General features: G+C 40.4%; 3 protein-coding genes and 1 long non-coding RNA gene across 12 annotated transcripts in view; 2 read left to right on the top strand and 2 right to left on the bottom strand.

Moving 5' to 3' along the window:
- The window catches only part of LOC111250425 (uncharacterized), a 14,049-nt gene extending 9,215 nt beyond the window's left edge, over positions 1 to 4,834 (bottom strand). For both annotated transcript variants that reach the window (XR_002673362.2, XR_015326814.1), the window contains exon 1: positions 4,695 to 4,834. This is a non-coding gene — a long non-coding RNA (uncharacterized LOC111250425). The remainder of the gene's footprint in view (positions 1 to 4,694) is intronic.
- Positions 1 to 7,542, top strand: part of LOC111250417 (kinesin-like protein KIF2A) — a 48,967-nt gene extending 41,425 nt beyond the window's left edge. For all 8 annotated transcript variants that reach the window (XM_086987640.1, XM_086987637.1, XM_086987636.1 and 5 more), the window contains 7 exons: positions 602 to 858; positions 1,143 to 1,267; positions 1,447 to 1,849; positions 2,011 to 2,339; positions 2,474 to 2,888; positions 3,147 to 3,394; positions 3,636 to 7,542. In XM_086987640.1, coding sequence (XP_086843766.1) covers positions 602 to 858; positions 1,143 to 1,267; positions 1,447 to 1,849; positions 2,011 to 2,339; positions 2,474 to 2,888; positions 3,147 to 3,394; positions 3,636 to 3,705 — 1,847 coding nt within the window. In that variant the 3' untranslated portion in view covers positions 3,706 to 7,542. The remainder of the gene's footprint in view (positions 1 to 601; positions 859 to 1,142; positions 1,268 to 1,446; positions 1,850 to 2,010; positions 2,340 to 2,473; positions 2,889 to 3,146; positions 3,395 to 3,635) is intronic.
- Positions 7,543 to 9,604: 2,062 nt separating this feature from the next.
- On the top strand, positions 9,605 to 13,529 carry Sms (spermine synthase). Its single transcript, XM_022805665.2, has one exon. It carries the CDS (start codon positions 10,723 to 10,725, stop codon positions 11,845 to 11,847), a length of 1,125 nt encoding a protein of 374 aa, XP_022661400.1. The 5' UTR covers positions 9,605 to 10,722; the 3' UTR covers positions 11,848 to 13,529.
- Positions 13,530 to 13,897: 368 nt separating this feature from the next.
- Positions 13,898 to 18,975, bottom strand: LOC111250420 (uncharacterized). Its single transcript, XM_022805651.2, has 7 exons — positions 18,780 to 18,975; positions 17,615 to 17,917; positions 16,917 to 17,131; positions 16,109 to 16,294; positions 15,521 to 15,872; positions 15,064 to 15,133; positions 13,898 to 14,836 (listed from the first exon to the last, which is right to left on the bottom strand). The coding sequence occupies exons 1-7, from the start codon at positions 18,790 to 18,792 to the stop codon at positions 14,386 to 14,388; spliced, it is 1,590 nt and encodes a 529-aa protein (XP_022661386.1). The 5' UTR covers positions 18,793 to 18,975; the 3' UTR covers positions 13,898 to 14,385.
- Between the last annotated feature and the right edge of the window lie 254 nt (positions 18,976 to 19,229).

Below are 19,229 nucleotides of genomic sequence, written 5' to 3'. Positions count from 1 at the left end.
TATATATTATAATAAGTTTTTACTATAACTAGTTTTTGCTAATTAAAATTCCCCTAAATTAGTTTGTATAGTGCTCTGTCGTCTATTTGCTGTTGCTCACTGATTACATCGATCGATCGAACACAAATGTTTGGTCCTCGGTATCTGTTCATATGGTTTTACGCTATATAAAATAAATAGTACAATTGAATTGTGCAACGTGTCATCACAACAGAGATGATGTAAAATATATATACATAGAATTTGTACCATATTCGTAATAATTGATTGAAATTTTGCACTTGCCTGCCCACTCTTCAAATATTTGTTTTTCTAGTATACCTGGTTGCCTTTACCCAGTGTTTTTGCATTATGTCGGTACGGTCTAATGGTAATGTCTTTACAGGTCAGTCAACATAATCTGTTATACGAAATCATGTGCCGGATATAGGCCATCCACTTGCAATGAGCCGTGTTGTTAATTGATTGTGACTATCTTTCATATATACATAAGTGTTATGTGTGTTAATGGTCTTTGAATCTCTTCTAACGAGGCATTAAGATGAATGATTATCCCGATGATTTTCGCATTGTATTTTGTATCTTCAAATTATGATCGCAGTTAAACTTCGGGCTTCGATGACAGCCGTCACGGCCGACAACAACAACTCCAATTATGCGGTTATTAATAAAACGTCGAAAGTCGAAAAAGAAAATAGTAAAGAACAGCAACAGACCGCCACACAACAACAGACTACAACGCCGGTAACCCCAGTAACTCCTGTAACACCGCAAGAATCTGAGGCACCTCGGAGTGGGGCTACCGACAACGGACAAGATAAAAACCCAGTCGTTCGCAAAAGCGTAGCAATGAGCAAGGTAGGTATTTATGTGTGAATAAGATGCATGACATACCCTCTTCTAAAGTTCCCTCTAATGAAGTTAGCTTTGATTTAAATGTTTGCTGCGTGTCTAATTAGGATTAACAGCCCTAACGGTTAAGAAGGGTTTGCTCTCCGTTGCTCAGAAAAAGTTGCCTGTCGAATCCGAGCTTATTTACTAAAAAAATATAGCTCAGTCACTACCCATATGAAGCTCTGATATGCCTAACCTAAGATATCATACAAACTATCGTTATCATATTTACCTATTTTACTTTATAGGTGGACGAAATTAAGAAAAATCGTGAGGAACGTCGAGCGAAGCAAGCTGAAGCTATGGCCCATAAACAGGAGATGACCAAGAATTCCTCAAACAACAAAAACTGGGAATTCGGAAATATGATCAAGTGAGTACAGACTTCCTCACCAAATGAGCCTTGACTTCTGAATTTGAGTATACTCCTCGCATTTACGTGACATAAGGTTGTGTGTGTGATTTTTTTTAGTCTAGAGACTTTTAGTGTGAGGCACAGGTAGCTTACTTGTGTATGTGTTTCTTCTCTATATCTATCCGGTTTGTTCACAGGGAGTATCGCCAGCAACTAAATATTTCTGGGTTGAATATTAACGAGCCTGTCCTAGACCACAAAATTTGTGTCGCCGTCCGTAAACGACCCCTGAACAAGAGGGAATCTGCTCGAGGTGAAGTTGATGTAGTTACGATCCCCAACCGAGACACAATTTTAGTTCATGAACCAAAAACCAAGCTCGACTTAACACGCTATCTTGATCACTCGAACTTTCGGTTCGACTACGCCTTTGACGAGGGCGTTGACAACGAACTAGTCTATCGTTTTACGGCTAAACCTCTCGTAAAGACGGTGTTTGACGGTGGAATGGCTACCTGCTTTGCCTACGGCCAGACTGGTTCCGGAAAGACACATACAATGGGTGGGAACTTCAGTGGAAAAGGCCAAGATTGTTCGAAGGTACGCGAGGAATCACCGCTACTATTTAAGATATATAGTTCGGTTTTTTCTAGAATTGTATAGGACATGTCAGTCACTGAAGACTAATTAGAACTATCACAGAATAAGTGTAATCTTTACTTTATTCGGATCGTTCTCCGTTGTCTCTTTTCGATTCGCAGGGTATTTACTACATGGCTACACGGGATATCTTCACGATTCTTCGACAGCCTAAATATGCATCACAGAATCTTGTTGTAACAGCATCTTACTTCGAGATATATGCAGGCAAAGTGTTCGATCTGTTAAATGGCAAAGATATGCTTCGTGTGCTGGAGGATGCCAAGGGTCAGGTTCAAGTATGTGGACTCACCGAGATCCCAGTACACTCTGTCGACGAAGTACTCGAACTTATACAAAAGGGTTCATCAGACCGTACAAGCGGACAAACGCAAGTTAATGCAAACTCATCGCGTTCACATGCCGTCTTCCAAATCTCGCTCAGAAAGGCGTAAGTAGTATATTGCTTCTCTATCGTATTGGTTGACTGACGTTTAAGCTAATAGTCACAAGTGATTCGTTTAAACGGACATTTCTGTAATCAGAGCGATAAATTTTACACTAATCTTTGTATTTTATTCGCAGCACTCGGTTACACGGGAAGTTCTCTCTGATCGACCTGGCAGGCAACGAACGCGGTGCTGACACAGCCTCAGCGGATCAGCGCACGCGAATGGAGGGTGCCGAAATTAACAAATCGCTTCTAGCATTAAAGGAATGCATTCGAGCATTGGGTCGCAAGAACGCCTCCCATACGCCGTTTCGTTCATCAAAGCTAACCCACATTCTCAAGGATTCATTCATCGGCGAGAATACGCGAACCTGCATGATTGCCATGATTTCCCCAGGAATGGCGTCATGCGAGAACTCGCTTAACACACTTCGCTATGCCGACCGTGTGAAAGAGCTTGGTGCTGAAAACCCTCTCGAACGGCAGGAGCGTGAAGATCGAGAGCTGGAGAATATTGTCGACGTTGATGATGACGATGCACTCTACGATGTAAGCTGCTAAATAAAGTAGATAAATTGCCAATGTGTATGGTATTAGACGTAGTAATACTATGGAGGTTTACAGTTTCGAATTGTCGTATTCTGTCATAAGTGTGTCGGCAACAAAACTTAAGAAAATTATGATACTCCGTGCGTATTAATGTGCTGGGGTTGACGATTACGTTATAGTACGTAATGGCACTGCATAGTATACTAAAAGATATTTCTGCTTGTTTGTTTTCTGTTACGAACCACTCGGTCACAATAGGGTGACCAAATATCATCGGAAATGTTAGAACTGACACAAGCTGTTAGCCACCTCCAGGAGCTGGAGGAGGATTTGTTGGAGGCCCACAGGGAGATGATCGAGGTCTACCCCAAGTTCACGGTCCAGCTCCGCCAAATCATGGACGTTACAAAGCGTGTCGACTATGACATGGTCGAATACGTCGGTCGTATGACTGACCTCATAGAGGAGAACAAACAGTACATTGAACGAATGGAGGCACGATGTCGGTAAGCATTATTCTATGGGACTCGACTGACTGGTTTTAGAAAGCTATCAGCATATCGACGATAAAAATCTGACCTTATTCTGGATTACACAGGATTTTAGGCGATTATCCTCGGTCCGCAAGCCTCATTATCAAACTGTCGCATTTTCCGCCATTTAAAGATACGACTTATGTCCGCCCCGTGTATTTAGTTACCGTGAGGGCAAACATGTATTAATAAGATGAGTGTTTTTTTTTTGCAGAGCGATGAGGCAGCAGATGCAAGAAGAAGAGAAGATTTCAATGGCCCTTAAAAGACCTACGCACTATTAGGCATCGTGCCTCACATTCAGCCTTCGTCCTCCGTCTCTTGCTTGCGTCGACGTGACAGTAACGAACCTGACAGATAGAAGTAGCATAGACGTAACATAATACACCCAATACATGCTCCGATTACAGCTGTAACATCTTCGTTGTGACTATATGTTTCCTTTTGGTTTCGCCAGTAAAGAGTCGATGAAAACATTGATCTAGCGAGAGTGTTACCAACTTAGTGTTCGAAATTAATCCACCCTAATAAAAAAAAAAAGAAAAAAACTAGACCACTATCGAGTAAATTAAAACCAACGTAAACAAACTCTGGATGACTTATTGGATTCGCAGCGTGAACCGTTGTCGAATGAATATGTGGCTTGCCTACCTCTTCATATCCCAAAAATGTGTTATGAAAATTATGTCTTAAAAGTCAGCATTAACAAGTGATTTAAAAAAAAAACTATCTAATATCACGCACCTATCGTATGCAGCCAGATGTTCCTAAGTGCTATCTATTGATGAAACGTTTTTCCATTTGTAAGAAAACGCCGTGTAGCATGCCCCACATTCTAACAGGTGAGTCTATACCAATAAATATCGCAACGCTTCAGCTACTCTCTTAGCAACTTCGTTTGCTACCATCGATGTAGGGTTATTCCGTGTGCACATGGGTTCTCGTACGCTATTTACAATACATTCGATAGAGACTACAAGCAAGAGATCTGGCTCGCATGCGTGTATATTCGGAGACGCGGAAGGCGTTTCTCATAATCCACTATAATCATGCGCGAACATATAAAAAAAAAATCCAATGATCCGCTCGTAGTGATTCAAAAGCGTGACACAAACTGATGAAAAGATCTGTTTCCAGATAAAGAAACACAGTACAGTGTGTTAAAAACGAAAACAGCCTCCGTCAGTAGCTGTATGCCAGTAACTATTCGCTTGCGATGTCGATCACAAAATATAGCGGACCTATACAAAACCGATCGTAAAGCATGACTCACCCAGTACGTTTCAGTCAAACGATATAATTTCTCCATCGATTTAAGATCCCACTTGATGTATAATCAACAATTTCTATATGCATAATAGATCCCATATTTTCTCTACTGCTACTTGGACTTGTCATTTTGTTGTAGCAATAAACGAAGTAATAGCAGAACTTCTGGGGTGTTTGACATGACAACGACTAGAGCAACTTAGTAAACAATACAGCTGTATAGGGGGTTCTTACGCCGCTGGCGAACTTGTGTGTTGTCATCGGCTTGAAATGATGATGATGGTCACTCTTCTTCTAAGTAATAATATAATCATAGCAATGTTAGTTATGATTATTTTGATATTTCTAATGATAGTAGTATAATTTGCTTGTCAAAAATTGCTTCTTTAGATATTATACAGAAGATAAGCGGTTAGCATTTTAACGTACACACAAAAAATGGCTGAAATGTTATAATTATTAGAACAACAAAAGTAATATAATAAGTACGAGGCGTCTGTTTGTTTATATAACATTCTGCTGATTCTACTGATGATCGCTAATAACATGAACATTGATCATATAATATCAATATTACTAACATTAGTAATATTAGAAGAATATTAATGATATACTAACGACAGTGACTATATCTACAACAGTAATTATATTGGGACAGTGTGTTCAAAGGGGCGTTGGCTGTCGGACGGCAGAAGGTGTGCACTTAAAAGGGGCGTAAGGAGGGATTTTTTAGGAAAACGGAGACAAATAAGGGGAAAAGCCAATCATACCCGAAGAGGGAAAGCCTTGTATCAATTCTGTGATGTGTTTTTCTCATGTTTGTTGTTTGTGCAAAAGAACAACGACGAATTTGTGACTGCCGAGACAACCAAACGCTTGCCAGCACCAAGCGGATATTTATTTATGCATTATCTAGGAATTGCAGTTGTAACGAAAACGTTAAAAAATACCTGTCGTAACTGGTGTGACACTAGAGATTTTCTAAGTAATGAATAGCGTGCGCAACCTGATTCCAGCGTCAATGTATTTTAATAATTTGCACCGGACATCTATCGAGTCTAATAATCAGACTGTTGACATAAGCAATTTCCGGCTGGCAAAAGCGGTTTCATCTGTCTATACGCAGGCATCTTGGCTCTTTTCAGCGTGTGCAAAGAGCCAGCATGTTCATATTTAGGCATGTCTGACATTGCCGAAAATATTTATAGATGCAATTTACCGTCGATAACGTTAGCGCAATAGTCAGCAATAACTGGGGCCGGCGTCGCCGTCGTTGTCCCACCCAAACACTCGGAGCAAAAAATCTGCGCGCAAGTTTCGCATAAATTGAACTACCGCAATGCACCATTGCATTCAGTTGATTTTATCATATAACCATCGTATTTGTGTCTCGTGATTCTGCATTGAAGAGACACCCAAGTACCATCCCAAGGACAACATTATGTTTTTTCAAGGTGAATAATTTCCTGGTTATGACCAGTGGAGAACAAACAACTCATGCTAGAGAGGTCATGTAAAACCCATGTGAAGATAAGGATGCGAATTCTTTGGCAGAAAACGCTTTTTATAACTTTAAGCATTGTCCTTCTTTATTAGACCCGCTTGACCTTTTCTTGGCATTTGTCCTACTTTTAGGTAAAATGACAAGTATCTTGGCTGTACCCTCTGTCTCTGTCGTATTTATATATAAATATATATACATACATAGAAAACGAGAGTAGGTACAGAAGAAATACGTGAATAATATCGAGAATATTATAAGGGAACGGGCAGAAAGCAAGCAGCAAATGTCAGTGAAAGCAAATAAATTAATTGAACAACCGAATGTTGGCGCAGCAAAGTACAGAAGTCACGGCGACAATAAACAGATAATGAAAAAAACATCGATTTAGGAATATTATCAAAGGAAATATAATGACAAAACGCTATGGGACGAGGCCGCCAAGTAATAAAACAAGAAAATAATTGTCAAACTACATTACAAATAGAATATTATACATAAAAGCATATATATATATATATATGTGCGTGTGTGATTTACTAAAAATGATGAAATACACTAGAACAGGAAGAAGGTCCCTAAGAAAAAGCAACAAAACCTATTGGCTGTCTATCCAGTAGATAATAAAGGTATTTAAGGTTGTCCTCTGATAGGAACGTCTCGATGAGCAAAAACTAAACGTCCAGCAACGCATGCTATTAGCGAAGTGCTAATATATGAAGCGGCAGAAAAATGGTGATTATTTGAACAACACCAACAACAACAACAAAAGAAAAGTGACAAACTCTAATTATACACAACAGCCGCAACGAAAGCAACAACACAGAATGGTAACTATGTAACGGTAGTAACAAGGTTTACTCCTATAAAAAATCAAGCTTTAAGTCGTTGTCTTTGTCGTGCTGATCAGGGTCATTCGTTCAGCATTCAGCGTAGTGCTTGAACACATTATATAACTATGTTTAACAAAGCAACCAACGGACGCTAACAAAGAATAACACGTTAATGGAAGCGATAGAACCAAGAACAAATTAAGGGAAATCTGGGAAAAAATTCCGAGCAAAAAAATAATCCCATGTGAAATTCATGTTATTTGGTTTAAACGTATTTCCCCAGCGGGCTGAGATGAGGCCTGAGGGCCCTGGACACCGGCGTTAACTATAGGTAATAATAACGACCGAATGGGCCAATACAGTAAAACAATTTAGCTAACAAGAACACCAAGGGAATACATTGATTGGATCTACATATTTCGTAGATTTCGGATAAATTAAGGTTATGATGAGTACGAGCGAAAAACAAACAACGGACAATATTATATTAAATAAAACGCTTTTTACTTATCCATGAATTTTCATCGATGTCTTTGCAGTTACGGATACATGGTATTTTACTTATATATATATATAAGTAATAATATTTACTTATATATATATATATAACCAATAAACATATATATATATGTTTATTGGTTACTGAAGGAACGTTAACAGCAGTATTTTCTATGAAGTGTTGGGACTTCTTTTTTGGCAGGACAATGGTGTAGTCTAGCAATTACATTTTTAATTTTGTGTAAAGAAGAACGCTTGAATGTTACCGCAATTGCGAGGTTACGCTTTTCCGAGATGTAGTAAATATCAACCGATACAACACGCTTGTTTGATAGTACATAAAACTCCGTATCGTAAGATGAGAAGACGTATCATTACGTTGTAACCAAACTGAGCGAATTTTTGTACGATTATTGTTGGTAGAAAATTGTCCACATCTTCTCGTGTTTACCTACTTCTACTGTTGCTTTAAAATAAGCATAATTTTTCTATCATCATAGAAACGACAAGCCATGAATGTTACGTTAACTTATAGACTTGATCCAAACCGAGTCCTATATTGGAGAACAAAACAGCCCTCCGAAGAAAAACCGCAATTTATCATCTAATAGACGATCTCATCAACATGAAACCTTTCAATGTGCCAGGTACTTCTTAAATTGGTTATCTTCGATTAAATTTCCTTATATCGCTGAAATGGTACCCATCTGCCGGGCTGTGCTGCTTCTATACTATTATATAGTATAAAATCTACGCTACAATAGCAATCCAAAGGCATCGTTTAAACTGTCTTCTTTTAAACGTTACTCGTAAGTTAATAGAACATAGCTATTTGATCATAGCCTTCGACAAATATAACAACTGTATGTGCATAAAGATCTACTCATTATACATAGATTAATAACTGCTCTAATACAGGTCTAATTGATAATTCACACGCTTGACTTCCATGACTACCTTCTCTGTTTTGTCCTTTTACGTCCGATATAGCCATTAGGCATTCCATCAGATGGCGAGCGCTCAGCATGAAACGAGGCCTTTTCGTGTCTAGGACCACAACGTATTTTTAAGATCATCAGGCAAATAGGTTATCTACTAAGCTATCACAAAAGCTTTGCTGACTAACCTATCCACATAGAACACATAAAAATAAAGATTTGTATTCGCGTTTGTTTCGAATTACTAGCTTACATACTTCTCAACCTAGTTCAGGTCCGGTTATCGTATATATATATATATATATATATATAAAATGAAATGAATATATCAAATAACTAAACAGTTTAATAAGGTATACTTGGTAAACCTCGTTCTCTCTTTCTTGAACCAACTCTCCAACAAGTGATTCGTACAGACCCTTGAAAGCTCATTTTGTCGCAACCAACTTGAATACTCTTCTTCTGAAAACTAGTTCTTAACGCGTAAATACTGTACCTATGGAAAAAATGCTACCTAGGGTCTAAATCCCACCACTTTATGCAACAGCAATAGCGTTAGCAATAATCAGCTATATAGATGAACTCTTGTGTTGCAGCAGAATATTGTGAAGTTATTCTCTAATCTACATTCGATTGTGAGCGCCTTATTTTTGTGCGACACACCAGCTAAGGGCCAGTGAAACACTACGAAACTCGGTCACTATCTAGTACATGTCTGATTTACGACAAACACAAGCCAAAAGCCTTGTGAGGACCATTTTCGCTGCCGCTGGTGTTAAAAGACTTTTCCTACACCCTGTCTGTTCTGCCGTAACGCTCACGCCCGTTCGTAGCCATATGATCGTTACAAGCAGAGATAATCGCTTCCTCAATGCTTGTTTTCACTCCCACCGCGCCAATGGGACTCCTACTGTGTTAGGTTGGCGGGCTGCTGAACGAGGCCTCAACACAGACACGCGACACCGACCAATAGAGAGTCGCAGACAAACCGAGAGAGACAGCGAGGGGCTGAGAGAGCACCACCATATGGGAAAGAGTACGGTGCCCTATACTCTATTTGAACACGCAGCAATTTGCAGGCGTCATTAAACCACGGCGCCTTGATCGCACGGACGAGCAAGCGAAACTACTCGCCAGCAGAATGCAGATTAGGTCGGTTGTTCCTTTTTCACCAATAAGGCAACAAAAACTGTTGCGCTATCGGCTCATTCAGTTACGAGTGAATTGAACTACGGCTTCTTTTAGGTACAAAGAAATAAAAACACCCGATTTTAGTTCCTGCAGGCTGAGGCGCCGCGCTGCGCCGCCTGGTGTAGCGACGCACGCAATCTCAAATCAGATTGCTATGACCACCTCTTCTTATATCGAGAGAGGCAGGACCTGTTTTATTACAAATGACCAACGCTCTGTTCACATTTAAGCATAGACCAATCACATCTATTAGCCTCACGCTGATTGATTGACTAGAGACACTAGGCACTAACGACCACGACTGCTGCTACTACACCCTGACTACGACACAATTGTACGGGAGCAATAATCGGCTGTTTACAGGTCTTTTCACATCGACGCTTATCTGACCTCCTTTCGCTACCGATTGTGCCGCTGGCGTCATTCTGCTAATGAAATGGATTGATCGTAGTATAGCTCTTGTCAACGCCAAAATAATTTCGGTCTGCGCGTCCTTGTGTTGTAACGTGTTACTGTTATCGTCGTGAGAGTGACGGGACGCAATCGCTCGTTTGAAGGTAGCTGATGCAGCTGACAGACAAACTTCTCAACCGCACAGACCACAAAGTCCTTGACACTAAACCTGACTTCAACAGATCCTACTGCTACCGCCATCGTTGTTTTCAGGTGGAAAAGGAACAACCGACCTAAACTGCTTTCTGCTGACGAGTAGTTCCGCTTGCTCGTCCGCGCGATCAAGGCGCCGTCGCTTAATGACGCCTGCAAATGACTGTGTGTTCAAATAGAACGCAGGGCGCCGTACCCTTTCCCATATGGTTATGCCCTCTCATCCCCTTGCCGTCGTTGGCCTTCTCTCTCGGTTTGTTTGCGGCTCTCTATTGCTCGGTGTCGCGTGTCTGTATCAATATCAGTAATCAGCAAATCGTGGTATAGATATTACGCATTGCTTGTTTTCCCTGGTGTCTGTGCGCGAGCGCAGCGCTTCCATATCTTCCTTCAGTTTAATTGAGTGCTGCCTGCTTTGTTTGATTTTATTGGTTTAGCTACTCCGCCTTTCCGTCGAGCGCTAACATGTCGTCGGCATCGGACATCAATATGAACAGCGTAGCCAGAACCATTCTGGTCGATGTCAGTCTCGCTAGGTCCGACGCTCAGAGCGTCGCTGATACCCTTCGTGTGATCGACGAACAGGTCGCTCCATTAGGCTTGCAGCGTAAATTTGAAGTACTACAGTTAACTGATTCGCAGTTGTATATTTATGTTAGCAAAAGCTACGCTAGTGGCACGCTTCGCATCTACCCCTCGAAGAAGTTGGCCACCCTAACGATCGAAGAGTCTAGTGAGGATCAAGCAATGACCAATGAAGACATCGAGTCGCTGCGGAAACAGCTAATGCGCGAACTCGAGGTACGCGTCGTAAGGGTGCCTCATCTGAAGAGGGGCCCGCCTGTCGCCAACTATTACACGTCGGCTAATGAACGACTGTTCGAATACGATTTCGAAGAGATTTTATTTGAGAAGAAGAGCGACTTTCAAGAAGTGAAGATTCTCAAGTCACCGACAATGGGCGCTGTGCTTTTTCTTGACGATTTGCAAAATCTTGGCGAGTGTGATTTGCCGTACACGCATGGCATCATGAACTTCGGCGATTACAGCTACACAGATAAAGAAATCCTTATCCTTGGCGGCGGAGACGGAGGACTGCTGCACGAACTACTCAAGGAGAAACCGAAGTTTGTTACAATGATTGATATCGACGACGTTGTGATGAAATCTTGCCGCAAATTTCTTCGAGGTGCTTGTGGTGATGCGCTCGATTCGTATGAGGGTGATAACTATCAAGTAATTGTAGGCGACTGCCTTAAATACATGGATAAATACGCGAACGAAGGCCGTAAATTTGATGCGATTTTCGGCGATCTCACCGATGTGCCAATTGTCACTGGTGAAAACGGTAATGAACAACAACATGAACAGTGGCAGTTCCTGTCGAAGGTGGTCAACGATAGCCTAAAACTGCTGAAAGTTGGCGGCGTATTTCAGAACCACGCGACAGGCAAGGGTTGCGGTAACGCGTTAGAAACCTACGAAAACTTCCTTAAAACTTTGAAGGATACACATTTCACAAAACGCAGTCGTTTTGTTCCGTCATTTCTCGAGGACTGGGTATTCTACTCCGTTTATCTGGACAAATAATAATTGAATTCTGTCCAAAAGATGCATCATTATCAGATGAGTATAACCTATAGATGTTGTACTATAATCACTCGAAAGAGCTGAGCTAAACAAAAAGAAGACCAGAGAGCGATTCGGGCGTGGTCGGGATAAGCAGATAGATTCCACAAAGACCAGAGGGCGATTCGGGCGTGGTCGGGATAGGCAGATGGATTCTACAAAGAGAGAACAACCAAATATCAAAGCTTTACTGTTCACTATGCTTGTTATTGATTCTAGAGAGCGCAACGATCTTAAGAATCCGTCGGAAAGATGTCATATTGTGTTGAAGAATAATCAATGGCGACTGCTGTTTCAAATTATTCGCTAAAGTTGATCGAGTATTAATAATTCTATTTACGAAATTTCGGCAACAAGCAATAAAATTGATTAATATTCATGCTACATCGCTGTGCATCCATACATTCCGTTATATAAACGGGAGCGTTTTCTCAGATTCTATCTACTGATATTACAAAGTATCCCTCTTCTTCTATTGTATATATATACATTAGAATTACACGTATCTACTTGTTTTAGAACTATCCATAAAACGATTAAGAATTTTATCCCAATAAGCGATTAAATAAACCTAAAAATCGTATCAAACCAATTAATCGTATTATCAATCATATTTTCCCGCAAAATTATTTTTATGAGCAGTATATAGACAGTATAAACATTGATTGTTGCTTCTTTGCAGAACAGGGCTGATTGCGATTTCGAAACAATGTGTATCGATCGTCAAAACTAAAAGCTCCTAAACCCAAAGAAGTGTATAGAAGAAAGTACATAGATTTTGAAAAATCAGTAGCCAAAAAAAAATGTTAGAAAATATTTGAAACGAGAGTAAGAGAAAATCAGTTCGCTTCTTTAAATGTAATGCTTTTGCAGACCAACTATACGTTTATATAGTGCGCACGCACTATTTCGTACTGAATACGATTCTTATGTTCGCTTTATGAGATGTAAATCTATCTGAAACGGTCGCTCATTAATGGAATCAATATGAGAGGTTGCGCAACGCCCCCTATAAAAAAATAGTTTTGCATTTTTGGGAGCAATCATTCTAGAGAAAATTTAGCTATTAAAGGTTAGTTAATTGTTTTTCCTTTGTTATCATATTTTATGAATTTTCGTCATGAAAGGAGAATGAAAAAGGGAACTAGGCCCGGAAGTTTTCCGAAATGAGTTAAATCTTAAACATCTAATATTTGGCATTTTACATTTTTTCCAAAAAAAAAAAAGATTCCAACTTTCCGCATAGATAAACGACATCTTTTGATTCGGACGACTTTGCAAGCGCCTAACTTAGCAAATGACGGTGGGAAAATTTATTTTAATCATGGTAGTATACATAGCCGGTCTAGCCCTCCATGTTTTTAATGTTACCTTTTTGCGTTAACGTTAACGCAAAAAGTTAACGTTAATGTTAACTTTTTGAGACAACTGCAGAACAACGAATGGCAGTTCCTTATGATTTGATAGATATTTCAAAAGTAAATTTAAAAAAGGTGTTCGATTATACGCTATCAAATCATCCTGACATAATCATACTATTACATGAACGCGAAGTATACCAATTGAAAAATTCTAGTTGACATTAAGATCTTCTCGATTTCGATAATAAACCAGCTGTTATTACACCGTACTGGAATAAACCACATCCAGTTTTTTTTATTAATTAATGTTATTAGGTATTTTATTAGTTTTCACCATTTCTATTTTACTTACCAACTATACGCCTTTATACAATGTAACGCACATAGACACTGTTCAAGCATACATAAATCCACATAATACTCTTTTAATTGTTTAGGTATATATTCACAAAAAATAAGATAATATAAAACAAAAATGAAACTTTGCTATTTACTACCTCAACAGCTAAATAGCATATACAAAACAAACCTATATTAGTTAGCATTTATGTGTGTGATTATGCCTCGTAGATTTTAATTTCGGGCTTTAAATCCAGCTGCTTGATCGCCTGCAGTTTTGTTTGCGTTTCTGACATAAAAAACAGAGAGAGTTGATATTTTCTATAGATTTATTATTATGTTATGTTGTGTTCCTGACCGTCGCTAAAGCAACGCCTTCTCTTCTTTACTTACTTTTTACCACTTACATATTGTTATGTTTATTTCAAGGAGGATGCATGCAACATTTTAAATTGAGTCATGTCGTAGAACAATCGCGGAAAGGATGAGCACTGTGCTATCAGATGAAGTATAGCCTATATATAAACAGAAAGAAACCAATTTTCTTGTCAACCTAACAATTGTACTCTACTAGATTCTACTGTATACAGTAAATCAACCGAGTAAATCAATAGTAGTAGTAACTACTAAAATGATCAACGCAAACACGTTCTTACACTTAGAGAAGATACATTTTCTCTATTATACAATTACGTTTGAATTGTGTTGGTGTAAACTATTCTGTTCACAGCATCACTGTGTTCAACTTGACATTATAAATTCTTTCATGCTTCCTTTTTCCTACTCCATGCTATCTCTATTATCTGTAGTAGTGCTGTTGTTGGGTTCCTGTAGGCGGAGCACGATAGTCACGATGAGTAGGTGGCTGAGGTGGCGGGGGCGGTCTTTGCTGCCACGGGGGCGGAGGCGCTCTCGAGGAGTGGCCCGAATGGGGCGGAGGCGGCTGATGGGCGTGACTCGCGTGGGTAGCATGGGTGGTGTGACTACTGTGGGCCGAATGACCGTGGTTATGAGACATGCTTGCCGCGGCTGCCGCTCGCCCGTAATCATCGTATGGCGTTGGTGGCGGTGCCGCGTAGGCAGTGGGAGGTGGCGGAGGCGGGGCATGAACAAATGTGGGCACAGCCGGAGGCGGCGGTGGTGGAGGAACGGGACCAACGCCAACGGGGACCCCAACGGGCGGGTACTGGGCGTGGGCCGAAGGTGCCGCATAAACAGCCGACGGAGGAGGGACCATTTGGGGAGCGTAGCTGATTATTCGAAAGAGGGAAAAAACAAATTCGCATTCATGACAGATATAGATAGCATATTTTGATAATTCTCGCTTGATGTTTTACTTCCGAATGGTGAAATACCTGTGTCTATGTACTGTGGTATTAATATTAGTAGGGTCAAGGTAGAGACAAAGACATAACATGTTGAATCTGCTGGTATGTAATCCTCAATATAATTGTATCCTTTTCGATATTGGACTTACACTGACGGTGGCGGCGTTAGATAAGGTGAAGCTGCTGACGGAACTGGAGGTAGTACGTTTGGTGCAATCGCTACAACAAAATCAGTGTATCTTCATATTATATTGCGTTCAAATAATCGTCTGGGCATTTATGTTGACCGTAATCGATGTTTTACCGACTTGAATTGTTCTTATTCGAGATTAAAATTTGTAACTTTTCGTCGATGAGTAACAATCAAATTTGATCATCTTCGATTCGTTTGAGACTGACATCTCTATAGAATTGTAAATCCAAACCGTTCGTCTGGAGGCATGCCGATATCAATAGATTTAACAACATGCATATGCCAGCTGCTACTCCTCTACCTTTACAAAACAATACAGTTATATTTAAAGTTGGCAAAAGAAGACATTTGTACACACCTTCTAATTGAGTCACACTACGTGATGCTTTTAGACTAATTTTTCTACGGCTTACCAGGAAGTGGGGGCGCAGCGAGCGATGGTGTAGCTCCAGCAGGATTGGCTCCATATGGGGAAGCGGTTACTTTCGAACCTAAAGTCGTCCCTGCGGAGACAAGCGAGGCGCCTGCACACGAAAGTGATGCTGCAGCCGCTGCAGCCTGAGCGGCCGCAATGGCGGCTGCTGTTTGCGCCACCGTTGTTGTGTGGCTAGCTACACCTGCGACCTGATGGTTTGCAGCCCCCGCAGCGACCATCTGCGCGTGACTTCGATGCGGCATGTGACGCGGATCGCGGGAGACGATGGGAACGGGTAATTGTGGCTTTTCCTTTTCCTTGGCCTTGATGTGACGGTGGGCGATATGCGCCTAAAATTATGAAAGTACGTCACATGTCTTATTTTTTGGGCATCAGCCAAGTATACTAATTAGCGGAAAATAAAAAGTCGATCTAGTGCCAGTGAATTCAGGATTTAACAGGCAATTACCTAACAAATGTACTAGTTTCACTATAGCTGTTTCTGAACTACGCGTTAAGTATTTCTGTAGTTTTATGAATGTGGGTCTTGTATTGATCAACTTTCAATCTCGCCTTGCTTTCCCACCTGCAAATCCCTCTGGCTAAGATATGTCCGTTTGCAAGGCTCGCGCGTTTTTCCTTGCTGGTGGGTACACATAAACACTTTACCGAGTGTTGTCTGCTCTACACGGGTTACCTTATCCCCACACTTATAGCAGATTTTTTCGGCTGCTCGTCCACACTCCAGACAGAACACATGCTTGCAAGGAATCTATACGCAGAATGAGAAAAGATAGAGAGCTTTGTCTTAAGCCCACACTCGTAAAATAATATATATAGGTCGCTAAAGCCAACTGAACCACTACATTATTTAACTTTATACATAATAACTGTTTAATAATTGATAAAAGAAATTGCACTCTTACTTGAGAAAATAAAATTGCAAAAACGGATATTGCAGAGCAAACCTACAAAGCGTTGTATTCGCATTTAACTAAGGCGAATGTTATATCCATCGGCTCAGGATGTTATATGCAATATAGAATAATTAAAAAAAAGTTGGTTTATTTCTAATACACTTTGAAAGTTCTATTTCAAATAGCTAGGGTGTCATCTTCAAAACTCTAAGCTGCGTTAACACTCTGAAATTGAGCAGCTATCTTGCTTTCACTCACTCATTGCGTTAAACCAGTTAGAATAATACGATATCACGTTTCATAGGTATGAATTAGCTTCTACCATGCTAAAACACTGAGAAAAGACGCGCTAACGCATAAGAGAAACCTGTTAGACTTATTCTACGCGGTTGATGTGTTCGTTTGCCACACGTTTTAGATCATCAGTTCTAATTTCATCATAACAAATCGTTTCACACGTCATAATTAGACACTGACCATTCGTGCATAGGTGAGGATCGGCAGGTGACATTTATCACAAATGTGTATCATTGGATCCACAACCTTTTCACCGATTAAATTCACCCGATGCTTCCAGCAGAGGCTCTGTTGCTGATGTCGCGGAGACGGTGGGCCCTTGGAGAGTACCGGACTGAAGGAAGCCCCTACGCCGTCCAATGATGAACCGAGAATTGGCGATAACGACGGAGGTTCTGTTGATATTCATATCATATTGTTATATGCCGGTAACAAGAAATAGCCAAAAAGGAGACAGGGTTAAACAAAGTTAAAATTATGATTATCCGCATGAAGACATTCGTAAATTTCGAAATTGACTAGCACTTCATATCTTTTTATTAAGAAAGGGGAAGTGTATTCTTTGTGATATAAACCATGTGAAAGCATGGTTCAAATGTAGACATGGCTGCCAGATGTGCTAAAATTCCAAAACAAAAATTGTTTAGTTTGACGCCAGATTGAAACAGATTATGTTTCATCCTTGGGTATCTTTCTTTTACACTGTGTAACTTCGTCAGATGAATAATTTGGAGAGTCAAGAACATCCCACAGAAAGTGATGTACCATCAAGCCCCTTCATTGGAAATCTTTCTGGTTGTACCCCTGTGCCGCTAGGTGCACAGAGATGGGGATAACTTCGTTCAGTCATTCTACATAAATACATTCCGTAGACTCACCGGGAGGATTGCGGACGTCCATATTAACCTCACCATCGAAAGGGATCTTTGAATCTTTTAATTTACCCTTTTCTTGTCGTGACCGATCTTTACTATCAACCGATGGCGAATTGAGTCCGCCTGACGACCGAACGGGTGCCGCATGTTCATCATTTTCCTCATCAGAAGAAATGATTTTCCGTTTGGCCTTTGACCTGTTTGAGGTCGATGCTTTTTTTCGACTGCTTGTTCCGCCTCCACCTGAACTTCTCGAAGAACGCGAACGAGAGGACGGCCCACGACGTCCGATCGGCTCGTCTGAATCTGAAAAGATTAACGATGGGTGATGGGAAGCGACTTAGATATATGCTCATAATAATAACAATACATGACGGATTCCAATAACGACAGATGATCGATATAAATGCCTAAACTGATCATGTTACAGATGAATTACCATTAAAAAAAACCGCTTAAAACCCAACTATGTGCCTTCGTAATTGCGTAATGGATAATGTATTAATGAAATGTGAAACTTAAGGGTACGTGAGTAGGTAGGGGGTAGGTTCGAATTCAGACCTACCCACATATCGTTTCCTGCTAGAGAGCAGCATTCCGAAATGATGCCTGAAGGCTCAAGTACCGGTAGGAGAACACGAAAAACAGAAACTGGGTATATTGATAGTTTCCGTTTTTTATTAATCCACCTTAACGTTGTCTATACGTTTACAAATTAGTTTCTATTCGCTGATATACCTAGAGATGGAATACGATCGGCTGTTCTCGGCGACCATAAACCAAATTTAACTGCTCTACGTGTTTGGTTCTTCTAAGACTAACTGCTATCTCCGTTCTTATGATGCAGCACTGTATGCCTACGAGATACCATACTAGATTTAAATGTACATCGTATTAAAAACGCGGATTATTAATTTATATAGATATGTAAGGTCATTGTGAATATTAAAATCACTGTCACGATTAAAAAACTGAGTACCTTTCTGTCTTACTGAGACCGACTCAAAAACAATGCGTCTAGTTGATTATCATTTTCTACAGCCAACACTGCTACCACTCTAACTCACATTTAATTGGAGAAAAGCTACAAAATATTGGCACTACAGGTACACCGGGCCAAACACACGGAATAAACACAGCTACCACCGAAATCAATTCTTACACCTACCGTCATCCGTCATCGTGGGTGAACCAAAATAATGTCTAAAGGAGGAAGACTTTTTATGTTTCACCAGGATCCTTGGAAGTTCATGCAAAACCAGCGAAAAAAATCCGCCGTTTTACGTCACTATGTGGTACACAACCGGCAACTTTCCTTTTTTCTTCGATCTTCTTGCGTATTCCTATTATCTTCCTTAAATTTTGTTTATGTTGTTGTTGCTGTTGTTTGACGAATGATTTTGCTGATCGTCTGAGGCGGAAAGAGAGAAAACAAACGCTCCCGGCCTAGAAACACCCTGATTAACTCACATTGTTCCTATTATGATGAAGAAATTACGTATTTGTATACTAAATTTAAGGAATAACGGAGCTGTTCAAGTCCGAAAACAGCGTGAATTTCCTTTCGCGCTGGAAGCCAGCTCTATGAAAAATTTCGAATTGACCCGCTGCCCTCTGC

This window comes from Varroa destructor, unplaced genomic scaffold (assembly GCF_002443255.2).
Source record: "Varroa destructor unplaced genomic scaffold, Vdes_3.0 BEIS01000004.1, whole genome shotgun sequence".
In the NCBI taxonomy this organism is placed as follows: domain Eukaryota; kingdom Metazoa; phylum Arthropoda; class Arachnida; order Mesostigmata; family Varroidae; genus Varroa; species Varroa destructor.
This window is presented reverse-complemented; position numbering and strand designations above follow the sequence as displayed.

Bases quoted from the DNA above. Each gene is read 5' to 3' on its own strand.
- Sms (XM_022805665.2), top strand. From the start codon at position 10,723: ATGTCGTCGGCATCGGACATCAATATGAACAGCGTAGCCAGAACCATT.
- LOC111250420 (XM_022805651.2), bottom strand. The intron at 16,295-16,916 runs GTCAGTGTCTAA...TTCTGCGTATAG, and splicing joins TCCTCACCTATGCACGAATG to ATTCCTTGCAAGCATGTGTT. The intron at 15,134-15,520 runs GTAAGCCGTAGA...ATTTTGTTGTAG, and splicing joins CGCTGCGCCCCCACTTCCTG to CGATTGCACCAAACGTACTA.